General features: G+C 37.5%; 2 protein-coding genes across 3 annotated transcripts; both read left to right on the plus strand.

The window, feature by feature from the left end:
* The first annotated feature begins 395 nt into the window (after nt 1–395).
* Nucleotides 396–5,513, plus strand: josd1 (Josephin domain containing 1). Its single transcript, XM_077201035.1, has 5 exons — nt 396–624; nt 1,014–1,688; nt 1,784–1,912; nt 3,765–3,959; nt 4,050–5,513. Exons 2-5 carry the CDS (start codon nt 1,405–1,407, stop codon nt 4,147–4,149), a joined length of 708 nt encoding a protein of 235 aa, XP_077057150.1. The 5' UTR covers nt 396–624; nt 1,014–1,404; the 3' UTR covers nt 4,150–5,513.
* Nucleotides 5,514–7,419: 1,906 nt separating this feature from the next.
* cbx7b (chromobox homolog 7b) lies at nt 7,420–13,791 on the plus strand. 2 transcript variants are annotated; one of them, XM_077201040.1, is made up of 6 exons: nt 7,420–7,750; nt 8,424–8,467; nt 8,698–8,763; nt 8,853–8,919; nt 9,012–9,309; nt 12,472–13,791. In XM_077201040.1, exons 1-6 carry the CDS (start codon nt 7,682–7,684, stop codon nt 12,669–12,671), a joined length of 744 nt encoding a protein of 247 aa, XP_077057155.1. In that variant the 5' UTR covers nt 7,420–7,681; the 3' UTR covers nt 12,672–13,791. The 2 variants fall into 2 exon arrangements, with proteins under 2 accessions (XP_077057155.1, XP_077057156.1); XM_077201041.1 differs by lacking the exon at nt 7,420–7,750 and adding an exon at nt 7,757–7,980.
* The last annotated feature ends 30 nt before the right edge of the window (nt 13,792–13,821 follow it).

A 13,821-nucleotide genomic window follows, 5' to 3' on the forward strand; every position in this document is an offset into this window, starting at 1 on the left:
ATATATATATATTTTATTGCCTTTAATAAACAATTTAGTAGTTTGTGGGTTTCCAGAACATAGGGAATTGAAGTCATCTGGCATTGTTATTTGTTTTCTCATTAGCACGAAATGAAAACAAACAGAAGGGTGACTACCCATTTGCCACAGATGTTGGAAATCACAGCAAATCTAAATGTTTATGTCTGAATTTGCTAAACCAATACGGCACAGACCTAGAGGGCTGTTTATAAAACCCAGAACAGACTCCACAAACAATCCTAAAATCGTTTATATTAGGAATAATAAAAGGAAAATTGTCTCCAAGAAAGGTATAGGGAGTCTTGTTAATATCTTATCGTGGGTCATGTGGCCGACCGAAATGTGTTTGACCCTTTTTTTACAGTCTATAGTTTGACCATAGACTGAAAAGAGACAGTTTGACAGTCCCATGGGATGCAACCTGCTCGTGACGCAAGCCAGCGGAAAGCCAATGACGTTTTGCGCATGCTCACGTTGAGCCAGAGAGCTGCAAGCAAAAAGTACAAGAGACAAAGGAATAAACAACTCACGATGTGGACGAGAAAACACCAAGTTTCGGGAATGAAAGCAACCTAGACTGTAACTTATAGTATGCAGGCAGAGGTATGTGCTGGGAATGATTACACTGACACTTTGAAAGATGCCGTTTTAATCGTTGCTATCACTAGTAGCACGTAGCCAGAGTGTCAGAGAAGCTCAAAGAGGAAAAGGGCATGTCTTAAAATATCTTGTTAAACTTGCGCACGAAGTGTTGAATATCGTTTATGTCCGTTAATAAGTATACACCCATCCTGTCAGCTGGCAGGAAGTTTTGTACAGCCATTCCCAATGCAGTCATCCTGGGCATAACCTCAGAGGTGTCAAAAGGGGTTCCTGTTTAGACCTGACACTCGGTTAAACGCTAATTATTAATGCTCAGCATTTGCTGGTTTTTGTATTTTTATATCTGAATTATAAGCGGTCTCTTGTTGTGTTTCTGTCTTATTTTAAAGCCAAGGTTATCTCTGCAGTTCTCACAGTGGTTTTCTATGGCAGTTTCCAGGATCCTGCACTGCTGACCCATTTAGTCCTGGTCAGCTGTACGAGTCAAGCTGTCTTTTCCACCCCGGTGTCAGCCAAAATGGAAAGAACTTCTCTGCCCTAGTGGTTACTATGGTGCTCAGCAAGTCTTTGTGCAATAACAACATGAAGAACACAGAAAAAGGACACAACCGAGTCTGCCTTTGAGAAAATTTCTGCTTGTACTTTTCTTATTTTCACTGATTCACTGCGAGGTGCACTGGCTCACCTTCCATTCCAGTAGCAAACTCCCCTCCCCTTGCCACTCATCCCAAGCAGCTGAGAGGTTGCTGTGGAGATGATAGTGGTGACATAGCAGCAGGAATGGGGAGTACTCCATGTTCTGGTAAGGGGAGGGGGGTCGGGGGTTTTCAAGAGCTGGGTTGTATGCCATGGAAGGTCAGCAAGCAGAAAGGAGAAGCCATTGGTGGCCGTGGGTCTGAGCTAGAGGATAGACAGAATGCTGGAACGCCCCCCGCCTCGTCACAACCTCCCGCCATTTATCACGAAAAGCAGCATCGAGAGCTGTGCGCTCTGCATGCCCTAAACAATGTCTTCCAGGACGGAGCAGCATTCAGCCGTGATGCACTTCAGGACATCTACCAGAGGTCAGTGCTAAGATGTATTGTTATATTTTAAGTTATCTAATTTTGGGATTTTCTTTTCTTTTTTGTGCACACTTCTGCTTCCTCTTTTTTTTCAGGCTCTCGCCTAGCACTTTGGTCACACCCCACAAGAAAAACATGCTGGGTAATGGGAACTATGATGTGAATGTCATCATGGCTGCATTGCAGACTCGGGGGTTTGAGGCTGTTTGGTGGGACAAGAGAAGGTATTTTTATTATACTGTTGTAGTTTTAAACATTTCAAAAATATAGTTTGAATCACATGTGCCGAGAAATGTGCTCTTTGAATTCCTGTTGGTTTTGAAAGCATTTCAAATAATTTAAGAAAAGTTGCACGGCATGATATTATTTGCCTGCCCTGAAGTAACCTTCTAATATTTGATATTTTGAGAGACTTATTGACCTTTACACAAAGTCATGAGTATCTATCAGGTTCCTCTACTGAAATCATTTCCTCCTCGTGCAACACATGACATGATTAGACAGACAAAAATTCTTCATACAAAAAAAAGCAGTGAAGGACTTCAGTTAAAGAAACTTTTTTTTTAAAGGGACAATGTGTAGTTTTTTAGGTATTTTATTATCTAAAATCAATATTTTCATTCATAAATATGTCCTCAATTGTGTACAAATACATTGCCAATTATCTGACTTATCCTCGTAAACAAAGAATGTATTATCTTTATATACATGTGACGGGTAGGTCCACGGAGGCTTCCATGTAGTTCCGCCATCTTGAAAAACTATAATAGCAGAGAGGGTCAAAAAGTACTAGGCCAACGCGTTTCCACAACGCGTTTTCATTCACAGCTAGCGTCACGTAACTGAAAGCAGCAGAAACGGAGGAGCAGAGCAGAGCAGTGAGAGGCGCATGTTACTGCCCCGGCAAGTAAGTCAGTAATTGATACTGTAACATTCGTTTGTTCGTTGTGTCAAGTTGCAGTTTGTTTGAAATAACAAACCTGTTCACCCGAAGGAAAACTCAACGAAGTGCTATTAGAAGACATCCTGTCATAGCTTTTTGGTACATAACAGCTACCGTAGATGCAACATGCATTTGAAAAAGCGAGGCGCTGGAGAGCACAATTCGTTTGAATGCAAAATACAATTTCACCGCTGGATGGGAGAAATTCCTACACAATGTACCTTTAAGGCAAAATCTTTTAAAATCTTCTCAAGAATTTCTTTTACTTTGACTTTTGACTTTTTTTCCCCATTATGATACCAAGACTGTTGTATAACAATTTTTATGAACACAGAAATTAACAGTATAATAACCCTAAAAATGAAAATTCTGTCATCATTTACTCACCCTGATGATGTTCCAAACCTGTTTCTTTATTTTGCAGCACACAAAATATTTTTTTTAAATGGCAGTAATCAAACAGTTTGGGTTCCTATTGACTTATATTGCAATTTTATGTCCATACAATAGAAGTCAATAGGAATCAAATATCTTCCAAGTATGTTCTTTCATGAACTACAGAAGAAAGGGAGTCATATAAGTTTGGTGAGGGTGAGTAAATAGTGACAGAATCTTAATTTTTGGGTGAACTGTCCATTTAATTTTATGCCCCAGAAGTTAGAAAAGCTGTATCATAGAAAGAGGGTCATTGTATGTACAGTATGAATTGCATTTATAATCTATTTTTAAATGTTTAATGTTTTTTTTTATGTTTAATAAATTAATATGCGGGCCATTAAATGGATACTCACCCAAAAATAAAAATTCTTTCATTTATTCACCCTCAAGTTATTTCAAACCTTAATGCATTTATTTCTCCTGCTGAACACAAAAGGAGGATGTCGGTAACCAAACAGTTGATGGGCTTCCATAGTATGGAAAAAAAATACTATGGAAGTCAATGGAGCCTATCAACTGTTCGGTCAACCGTATTCTTCAAAATATCTTATTTTGTATTCAGCAGAAGATAGAAAGTCATACAGGTCTGGAACAGCATGAGGGTGAGTAAGTGTTGACAGAATTATCATTTTTGTCTTTAAAGTAATTTTTGTATTGTTTTGTTTTTTATGTCCTATGTATTTGTTGTCCCACAGGGACGTTGGCAGCATTGCACTGCCGAACGTCACTGGTTTCATCTTGAATGTGCCATCCAATCTGCGCTGGGGGCCGTTACGACTGCCCCTAAAACGGCAGCACTGGATTGGAGTTCGAGAAGTGGGAGGAGTTTACTATAACTTGGACTCCAAACTGCGCAGTCCTCATGCTATCGGAACTGCTGAAGAATTGAGGTAGGTGTGAAATCCTAAAAGAGAAAGTAGCGGCCTGTTTTAACGTGAAGGTCTGTTTTATCTCTAGCTGTCATTCTGATCATTTCGCAGGAAGTTCTTGCGTCACCAGCTTCGAGGGAAGAACTGTGAACTCCTATTGGTTGTGCCAGAGGAGGTGGAAGTCCACCAGACGTGGAGGTCTGATAACTGATGAATGTTTTGGATTGGGGTTTTTTTTTCTTTTTTTTATGTTTTGTTTTTGGAGGTATCTCAAGTTCACGCTCAGGAGGGAAATATGAGGTTCAACCAGGGACCCATTTAAAGAGCAGCAAATGGAGTTGCACTCAACCAGTCATGAAAGCACACTGCTTAGACTTTGTTTACACACACACTCACACACACACTACTGAACTCTTGCCATTGAGACCGGAGCAGCAAAGAACACACACAGGGATATTACAAGACAACTAAACACTACGCAGAGAATTTTGTTTGGTATTTGGGATTCTGATGCATTTTTTATATGTTGACTATTTCTTTTACTTTGTACTGTTTTCTGACTTGAAAGTGAGAGGTTATGGAATTCTTAGTGATGTGTTCTCCTTGTGCATCACCTGTCATCCTCACTTCTTCTCTCTTTCCATGTGATTTCCCGTGCATCCCTGTGATCGTTTGAACTGTCCGCCACACATTGCAGGTCACCGTAAAAAGGTATTTGTTCAACCAACTGGATTTTTTTGAACACGGGGTGCATATGTACTTAGTGCATGTACTTGAAGATTTAGAGAAGGAACCTGCTTAATCGTTCCCTACATATTTAATGGCATTGTGACAGATGAGATGTTTCCTGTGTATCACAGTACAGCATGGCACCACAGTAATTGGATGTTTTGTGTTAGTTTCCTATAACATAAATGACCAAAAAGGTCACTTGTTAATCTCTTACCTTAAATGGTTGCTCTCGACACTCTTTCTAGTTAAACGGTTAAGGTTAGACTTGTTGAATCCTGGACTACATGTAGGAAAATAGAACAGGTGAGTGTTGGTAGTAAAAAAAGAAAGAAAAAAAAGTCAACTGCCAAAAATGAAAGTTGTATGTATTTTTACATAGAAAATGCTAATAGTTAGAAAGGCTGAGGTCTAAAATCTTTCAAGTTAATTCATCTTTGATTGATATTGGATTAACATGGCCTTAAACTGTTTACAGAGGGAGCAGATTACACAAAGGGAAGTTTAATACATCTCAGGTTATCTTCAGATCCAACTCTATTCAGTTTCACCTATTAAAAGCCAACACATTGTGTAAAACACTTCAAAAAGATTATAGACACTCAAATCAGATACTACAACTTAAAAGGAACATTCCACATGTCCATACACAGGGTGCTTTGTAATACTGTAGAGATGAATAGATTCTTTTGCCATGACAATCTAAATCCCCACGTCCCTTTTTCAGGGAGATGGGGCCAACATGTGCTCATGCCATTGTTTTCCATTCAAATAAAATGCTTATGATGGCACTTTATGTATGATGTAAAATGTGCTGTGACATCATTAAAAATGTCTTTGTATGTATACAATGTAGTGCTGCTTTATCTATCTTGTTCACATCATCTACACTACTGTTAAAACGATTTTGGTCTTTTTTTCTTTTGAAAGAAAGGAGCACTATAAAATTGATCTAAAGTAACAGTAAAGACAATTTAGAATTTAACGTTTTCTATTTTTTTAGAATTTAACGTTTTCTATTATAAATGCTGTTCATTAGAACTTTCTGTTCAACCATGAATCCTGACAAAATACAGGGTTTGGACAATGATACTGAAACACCTGGTTTTAGACCACAAAAATGTATTGGTATGGTAATACCAAATACCAATCCTTTTTGCAACCAACATAACGTCCATTAATCTTGGAAATGGCAGATACAAGTCCTTCACATTGGCCAGAGGGATTTTGAGCCATCTTCAGGGTACAATGTTTGATTGTACACATGGTCCTCCAGAATGGTTTGGTAGTACTTTGCAGTGACGTGCCCTTTAAGCACAGTAGGGAATGCCATGATATTGCAGCCCAAACCATAGTTTACTTTGGGCAGAAACAGTCCGGGTTTTAAGCCTCTTTGGGGCTTCTCCACACACTGTAACTCCCACGTATGTGGGATAGACAGTGAAGGTGGACTCGTCACCAAACAATATATGTTTTACATTGTCTACAGCCTGAGATTTCCTCTGCTGGCACCACTGAAATCATCATTTGGCATGGCACAAGTGACCAAACGTTTGGCTATAACAGCCTGGCCATGATTATTGACTCCTGACAAACAGTTTTGGTGGAAACAGGAGTCGTGGTGCGCATTCAGATCTTAAGTGAGTTGGGCAGCTGTGGTTTAATGTTTTCTGGATACAGTCTGGGTTAGTACCCAGACATCCCTTTCAGACAGCTTCCTCTTGCATCGACAGTTACTCCTGTGGGATGTGGTTCGTCCTTCGTGGTGGTATGCCGACATTACCCTGGATATCATAGCTCTCGATACACCACAATGGCTTGCTGTCCTGGTCACAGATGAGCCAGCGAGACACGCACCAACAATTTGTCCTCTTTTGAACTGTCTCCCATTATGTTGTGTGGATTGCTGTAGTTTATGTACAGCTGTGCTATTGCTCTACTGATTTTACAATCCATCAATAAGAGCAGAGTGGGAAGGTTGAATTAGCAAAGACTGGCCATTGGCCACCAGGCAGCGCATAATATTCAGTGTCCAACCCCTCTATATCATGGTTTCCACAAAAATATTTAGCAAAAACTAAATAACTACTGTTTTCAACATTAGAAATGTTTCTTAAGCACCAAATCGACATATTGGAAACACTTTATTTGAATGTGTCCTTGTTACACGTTACATGATGTATTTACAATAGTAATAACTATAAATTAGGCATAATTACATGTAACTAACCCAAAACCAAACCCTAATCCTAACCTAACCATATAGTAAGTAGTTAATTAATATTACCAAGTACTTAAATGTATAATTATACTGCAACTGGGACACGTTAAAAATAAAGTGTAACTGCCATATTAGAATTATTTCTGAAGGATCATGTAACACTGGACTGGAAAATTCTGCATTGCCATCACAGGAATAAATGACTTTTTTTAAATATATTAAAATAGCGATTTTAAGTTGTAATAATATTTCACAATATTATTTCTGATCAAATAAATGCAAATAGCATAAGAAACATTGTTTTTCAGAAATAGGTATACATCTTTATATAGGAGAGATCAGATTTCAGTTGCCCAGCCCACTGATAACATTGTAATGCTTTTGTAATACACATTAATGTCTTTCTTTTCTTTATTTCATAATTTGAATCCGAAAAGCAATATAAATCACATAAATCCTAAATGAAACAAAACTAATGTGGTACCTGGTGGTTTTTTATCCAACCCACAGTGGCGCAAGTCAATCCACTGTGAGGCGCACGGGGGCGCGCTGCGCGCTGCAGATGTGTCGCAGATTTAAAAAGTCACTGTACTCATCTAGTACAAGGAAATGGAGCAGTGCAAAGAATAAAATACTAAATTGTAAACACGGCAGCGGAAGAGAGGGAACGTGTGCAGCCATTATAACTGTGCATGGGATTTGCACATCACAATTTATTTTAACAACAAGAAGGAAAAATACAAAGATACATTGACAGCTACTTTCTTATTTTTTTAGAGGAATAACTTTAACAATGGAACTGTCGGCAATCGGCGAGCAAGTGTTCGCTGTGGAATCAATCATAAAGAAAAGACTTAGAAAGGTAAGTGACATGCGCGTGTAGCTGTGCGTTTGTTGACAGTTAAATCCGTGCCCGCTGCACACATACAAACATGATAAAGGGGCGAGGACTCACACACGTCTCCTTACAACAACGTGGAAGTGTGCGTGTAGTCTAATAACTTCGATGATGACGCATGTAGCACAGCACGCTTTTGGAATTGGGTGGTGATCCTATTCGTAGGCATGGCGACTACGCAGTTTTATTTTCCGGTGGGATCTGATAACTCATGTTTATTGTAAAGTTTGGGCATTTTGATACAGAATATGAGATTTATTTGATCTTAAAACAGCATGTGAGGTTATTAGTGCGAGCAGACGTAGCTCTCAATTACTTCAGCTATTATTAAAATATGCATTCAGCTTAAAATGACGCGCGTTAAATGACCGTTACTTTTATCCTCATATCTAAAATGTCAGTACTGTATTAAAATAAAAAGGAGGAGCTGTTAGTTTATGGGTTGTCCCTTCATAATTCTTTATGACGCAAGCGTATAATTACGTAATCGCACACGTTCGAGACAAAAAACAAAACAATCATTAGATATGTGTAAAGAAACATTTTAATAATGTTAACTGATGATATGATATCACCAAATATTTTAATATAATAAAAATATGAATAAAGCATTGATTTATATTTATTTATGTTTAAGGGTCATGTGGAGTATTTATTGAAGTGGAAGGGCTGGCCTCCGAAGTAAGTTTAGTATTATTATTATTATTATTATTATTATTATTATTATTAGCCCTTTTTAAATAAAAAGGAAAATGACTGAATAAGCTTTATTTCTAAATGTCTTAAATTATCCTTTTGTGTGTGTGTTTAGTTATGTTTCTACAATTATTTCTCTAACAGCTGTGGTATTTATTTACATGGCATGTCAATGTGAATATGTGACCTTTTTTAATGTTTTTATCATTTCAAAGGTACAGCACATGGGAGCCAGAGGAGCACATCCTAGACCCTCGACTGGTTTTAGCATATGAGGAAAAGTGAGCAATTATAACAATGAAAAATCCTTGTTCATTCTTTGACCATTTGTATCTGAATTCATCACACTGCATTTTCTAATTGCACACAGAGAACAGAAAGACAGATCAGTGGGGTGGCGTAAAAGAGGGCCAAAACCGAAAAGACTCCTCATGCAGGTAATGATCCCTAAAACATCTAGATTTCTGTGACTGTTTCCCTGCTTAACTGTCATTAAAGGCATGTCTATCCACATATTGCTCTCTCAAAGAGGAACATTTACGCAATGGATCTACGCAGCACACACAAAGATACTGAGAAATCTTCAGCACATCTGCCGCTCTCGTTGACCCGGTCGCTTGACCCAAGGTTCCAGTCCTCAGGGACTTGTATATATCGACGATTAGCCCACCATAAGAAAAAGGAGAAAACATCCAGAGAGACTTCTGAGGAAGAATGGGATAGAAGGGATGAAGAAGAAGATGATGATGATGAGGGGGTTATGGAGGAGGAAGAGGAGGAGGACACAAGACCAGAAGGAACTAAAACTGGCAGCAATACTTTAAACAGTAAGTATGCTAGTTTGCCAAAGGGCAGACACAGGCAGTGTTCTTTGTCAGCCTTACAGAAAAAACTGTCCTAACATTAGTTTAGAATATCAAGTAAACAGTTCTTTTTGAACAGATCCATAAACTAGTAAGCAGGGGCATCATGCAAATATATATATATTTAAATTACTCCTTTTTTTTTTTTAAGTGCCAGTCTTGGTTTAATTGTTGCTGTAGGTAAAGTAATACTTTTTTAAATTTAGCAGTTAGCCTATATATAGTGGTTATATATATATACACTACCACTAATAATAATATAAAAGTATATTCATCATTATTATTATTTTTTAAAAATATTTATTAGTACAATGCAAAGACTTTTTATTCTGTTCAATTTGGACACTGAAAATGGGTAGATGAATTATGGGTATTACCCTGCTAAAAATGACTTGCTAAAAATGACATGTAGTGTGCAAATTTGCTTAATTTAATTTAAATTAAAGTCAAAGTACTTTATTAGCTGAAAAAGGAAGGGTGGAATGTTGGACACTTCAGTCACTGTCGCTTTCCTTACATACCAGAGGGAAGAGCCCATCAGACTCTGATGCTGGATGACAAAATAATCTTTTAAAATTCATACTCTAGACGGTAGCTAAACAGCCACACAGGGTTTTAAAAGATTAACTTACATGTCTAAAAGAATTCAATTCAATTCAATTCAAATTTATTTGTATAGCGCTTTTCACAATACATATTGTTTCAAAGCAGCTTTACAGAAAGTGCTTTTTCAGAAATGTTAATAGAAAAAATACAGTTAGTTAATCATGTAGTAATTTAGGGCGTAACATATCGCCGGCGTTGAGTCGTCTCTTCACAGGCGTCGAGTCGTCTCTTCACAGGCGTTTAGTCATCTTATCGCAAGTGTTGGGGCATCTGAAGTCTCCGTGAGAGGCTGCATACAAACTGGAGCTGACGAACGCTATTTACCCTGGGAATAGCGTCCCGAGATAACAGCAGAAGAGCAGATGGGAGATAATTAGCATAGCTGCTGTTCATAATATTAATGCATTCGATCTGATTCAACAGTGGTATAAAAGGTAAGCATTATGTGAATGCTTGGCTAAAGAGATGCGTCTTTAATCTAGTTTTAAACTGGTACAGCGAGTCTGAGCCTCGAACAATATCAGGAAGGCTATTCCAGAGTTTAGGAGCTAAATGCGAGAACGCCCTCCCTCCTTTAGTTGACTTAGATATCCTAGGAATGACCAGAAGCCTCGAATTTAGTGATCTTAAAGAACGCGATGGATTGTAGGGTCGATAGAAGGTCCATTAAATACACAGGAGCTAAACCATTTAGGGCTTCAGGCATCATGTAACAGGACATCCTTCTAAATTAAAGTTTTATTGTACAAGGTTTTGTGGGTAGTTTTTTGGACCAATAAGTAATACCTCCGTTTTATCTGAATTTAATAGCAGGGAATTACACGTCATCCAGCATTTTATGTCTTTGAGACAATCTGTCAATTTAGATGAGTTAGTGTTTTCATCTGGTTGTGATGAAATATATAATTGAGTGTCATCACAGCATAACAGTGGAAATTAATTCCATGTTTTCTTATAATATTACTAAGTGGCAGCATATATATTGAGAATACCAGAGGGCCTAACACCGATCCTTGCGGCACTCCATAGTCTACTGACGTTATCTTCGATTTTTCCCCATGTAAACAGAAAAAATTGTAGCGGTCTGATAGGTACGATCTAAACCAGCTTAATGCCTGTCCCTGAACACCAGTGTAGTTTTGTAGTCGATCCAAGAGTATTTTATGATCTACTGTATAGTGTTGAAAGCAGCGCTAAGATTGAGTAGAACTAGCATTGAGATACAGCCTTGGTCAGAAGCTAAAAGTAAATCATTTGTAATTTTAACTAGCGCAGTTTCTGTGCTACGATGTGGTCTGAATCCTGACTGAAATTTTTCATAGATATCATTTTCTTGCAAGAAAGAGCACAATTGAGCGGACACAACTTTTTCTAGTATTTTAGACATAAATAGAAGATTTGAAATGGGTCTATAATTTGCTAGGTTATTTGGATCTAATTGCGGTTTCTTAATGAGAGGTTTTATTACTGCCAGTTTGAATATTCTTGGAACATGACCTAAAGATAAAGACGAGTTAATAATATTGAGAAGAGGCTCTTCCACTACAGGTAACACTTCTTTCAGTAGTTTAGTGGGTATTGGATCTAATAAACATGTTGTTGGTTTAGATGCAATGATAAGTTTATTTAACTCTTCCTGTCCTATAGTTGTAAAGCGGTGTAGTTGTTCTTGAAGGGCGATAATGGAGGCTGAATCATAAGACGCCATAAAAGATTGTAAATTTACAATTGTGTTTCTGATGCTTTCTATTTTCTCATTGAAGAAATTCATAAAATCATTACTACTATACTGTAACGGAATATTTTATTCTGAACTAGTTCATCTGTTTGTTTGGGTGCACTGAGCAGCTGAGATAGATCAGGTAAGCTGTTTGAGAATCTATCTATAGTGGTTGGAAGGATTGTTCTGCCTGGTCGATAACGTGGCGCAACATGACAAATTTCAGCAGTACGTATTATGCAAGTTATCATGTAATGATCAGTGACATCATCAGTTTGCGGTACAATATCTATATCGGTTGGATTGGTTCCATATGATATAATTAAATATAGTGTATGATTTAGACGATGAGTGTGACCACTGACGTTTTGCTTGACCCCAAAGGAGTTTAATAAATCTGTAAACGCAGCCCCTAACGCATCACTTGTGTTATCTACGTGTATGTTAAAATCTCCAACAATTATTGCTTTATCGACATTGACCAATAGATCTGAGAGAAAGTCTGCAAACTCTTTTAGGAAATCAGCATAGGGCCCTGGAGGTCTATATACAGTAGCCAAGGCTAGAGATAATAGGGATTTCTTTCTTGCATCTAAGAGCGTAACATTTAGCACAAGTACTTCAAACGAATTAAACCTGTGACCTGTTTTCTGAGTAACATATAGAATATCTCTATAGATTATAGAATATAGAATCTAAAACAGTATCTCTTACAATGCTAGATTGTTCTCAATCATGATTCTTTAACATTTATATCACGTGAAGGTGTAAATATGTACAAATTCTACTCTGTGTTTCAGAGCATGTCAGGAGGGGAGCCTGGAGTCCAACCACTGAATCAGAGGCAATGACAATATCTCCTTTATCTGAGGACTGGAGTCCAGTTATGGGCCCAGAGGAGGTAACTGTGACGGATATCACCATCAACTCACTGACTGTGACTTTTAGAGAGGCTTTGGTAGCAAGGGGGTTCTTCAGGAGCTGGGAGCTAGAGATCTGACATTACAGAGACTGAGGATGGTGTGAGCCATCAGCGGGGGGGGGAATCGGTACATCCATTTGTTTTATTTTTTTGCTTTGATTATGTGCTTGCACAACTTCCACCACTGTTTCAGACTACATTTATTTGTACAATTAGTTCTAGTCAAGTTAAAACATTTCAGGATTTTGATTGCAATCAATCACAGTGAAAATAATTAAAGTAATTACAATCCTGATAGTATTATGAGATTTTGAAGTTGTATTGGCCATGAAACAAATCAAGCTAGTTTCTCTGATACTGATTTTGCTGTGATTCAACAGATTCAACTAGCCGAGATAAGCTTAATTTTAGTCTGGTCATGTACTTACATAAAATGTTAATGCTGGTACAGAGTAATTTGCACAACGAAATATTCTGAAAGGCCAGTCTATAACAAATATGTCCATACATATACATAGATATATGTATACGTGATATACTTGGTAAACACATAGGCCTATATATATATATATTAAATTGCACACCTTGTATGCAGTAAATAATTAGTGGTCTCCCACTCCCAATACTTAAAATGTGTAAATTACAACTTCTGAAAAGCATTTCAACACTGTGTGCCATCTTTGAGACTTAATAAACAATATTGTGGTGTGAAAGTTTTATTTGTCATTGCACAATGTTGTACTTTTAGTGTATGAAATAAAGTTTGATTTTTTTTCCAACAGTATTGCTTGCTTGCTAATATCTCATATCTATCACAGTGTTTGTGCAATTTTTTACATGTTTCTTGGTCCTCTTGTGTATATTCTTGCCAAGTATGACTGCACCATCTTGCACAGTAGTCTACAATGTTAGATTTAACTTGACTGCTGTTAATCTTTGGTGTTATTTTAGTCCAGATGATAACTTGAGACCTGAAGACATTTTTTCTATATTGAGGTGAATGTATATTTAGCCTCTATGAATGTCCATCTCTGAAAGCTCAACTGTTTAGTATCTGACTTCATGTGACCTGTATACATTTGATAAACTGTCTGTGCCAAATGTTCGTGGTTGCTTTTTGCTATTCAGAGTATTTGCACTTTAAAATGGAAAACCTGGTATTATGTCATAAATAAATAAAACTTTGGTGTAACTATCATCAATTACAAATGCTTTTTTTATATTTAAT

This window comes from Siphateles boraxobius, unplaced genomic scaffold (assembly GCF_051911475.1).
Source record: "Siphateles boraxobius isolate OS27281-9 unplaced genomic scaffold, OSU_SipBor_1 46, whole genome shotgun sequence".
Lineage (NCBI taxonomy): Eukaryota > Metazoa > Chordata > Actinopteri > Cypriniformes > Leuciscidae > Siphateles > Siphateles boraxobius.

Coding starts and splice junctions, on each gene's coding strand:
- josd1 (XM_077201035.1), top strand. CDS start 1,405: ATGGGGAGTACTCCATGTTCTGGTAAGGGGAGGGGGGTCGGGGGTTTT. Junction 1,913..3,764: donor GTTTGGTGGGACAAGAGAAG/GTATTTTTATTA, acceptor GTTGTCCCACAG/GGACGTTGGCAGCATTGCAC. Junction 3,960..4,049: donor GGAACTGCTGAAGAATTGAG/GTAGGTGTGAAA, acceptor ATCATTTCGCAG/GAAGTTCTTGCGTCACCAGC.
- cbx7b (XM_077201040.1), top strand. CDS start 7,682: ATGGAACTGTCGGCAATCGGCGAGCAAGTGTTCGCTGTGGAATCAATC. Junction 7,751..8,423: donor TAAAGAAAAGACTTAGAAAG/GTAAGTGACATG, acceptor TTTATGTTTAAG/GGTCATGTGGAGTATTTATT. Junction 8,920..9,011: donor CGAAAAGACTCCTCATGCAG/GTAATGATCCCT, acceptor GCTCTCTCAAAG/AGGAACATTTACGCAATGGA.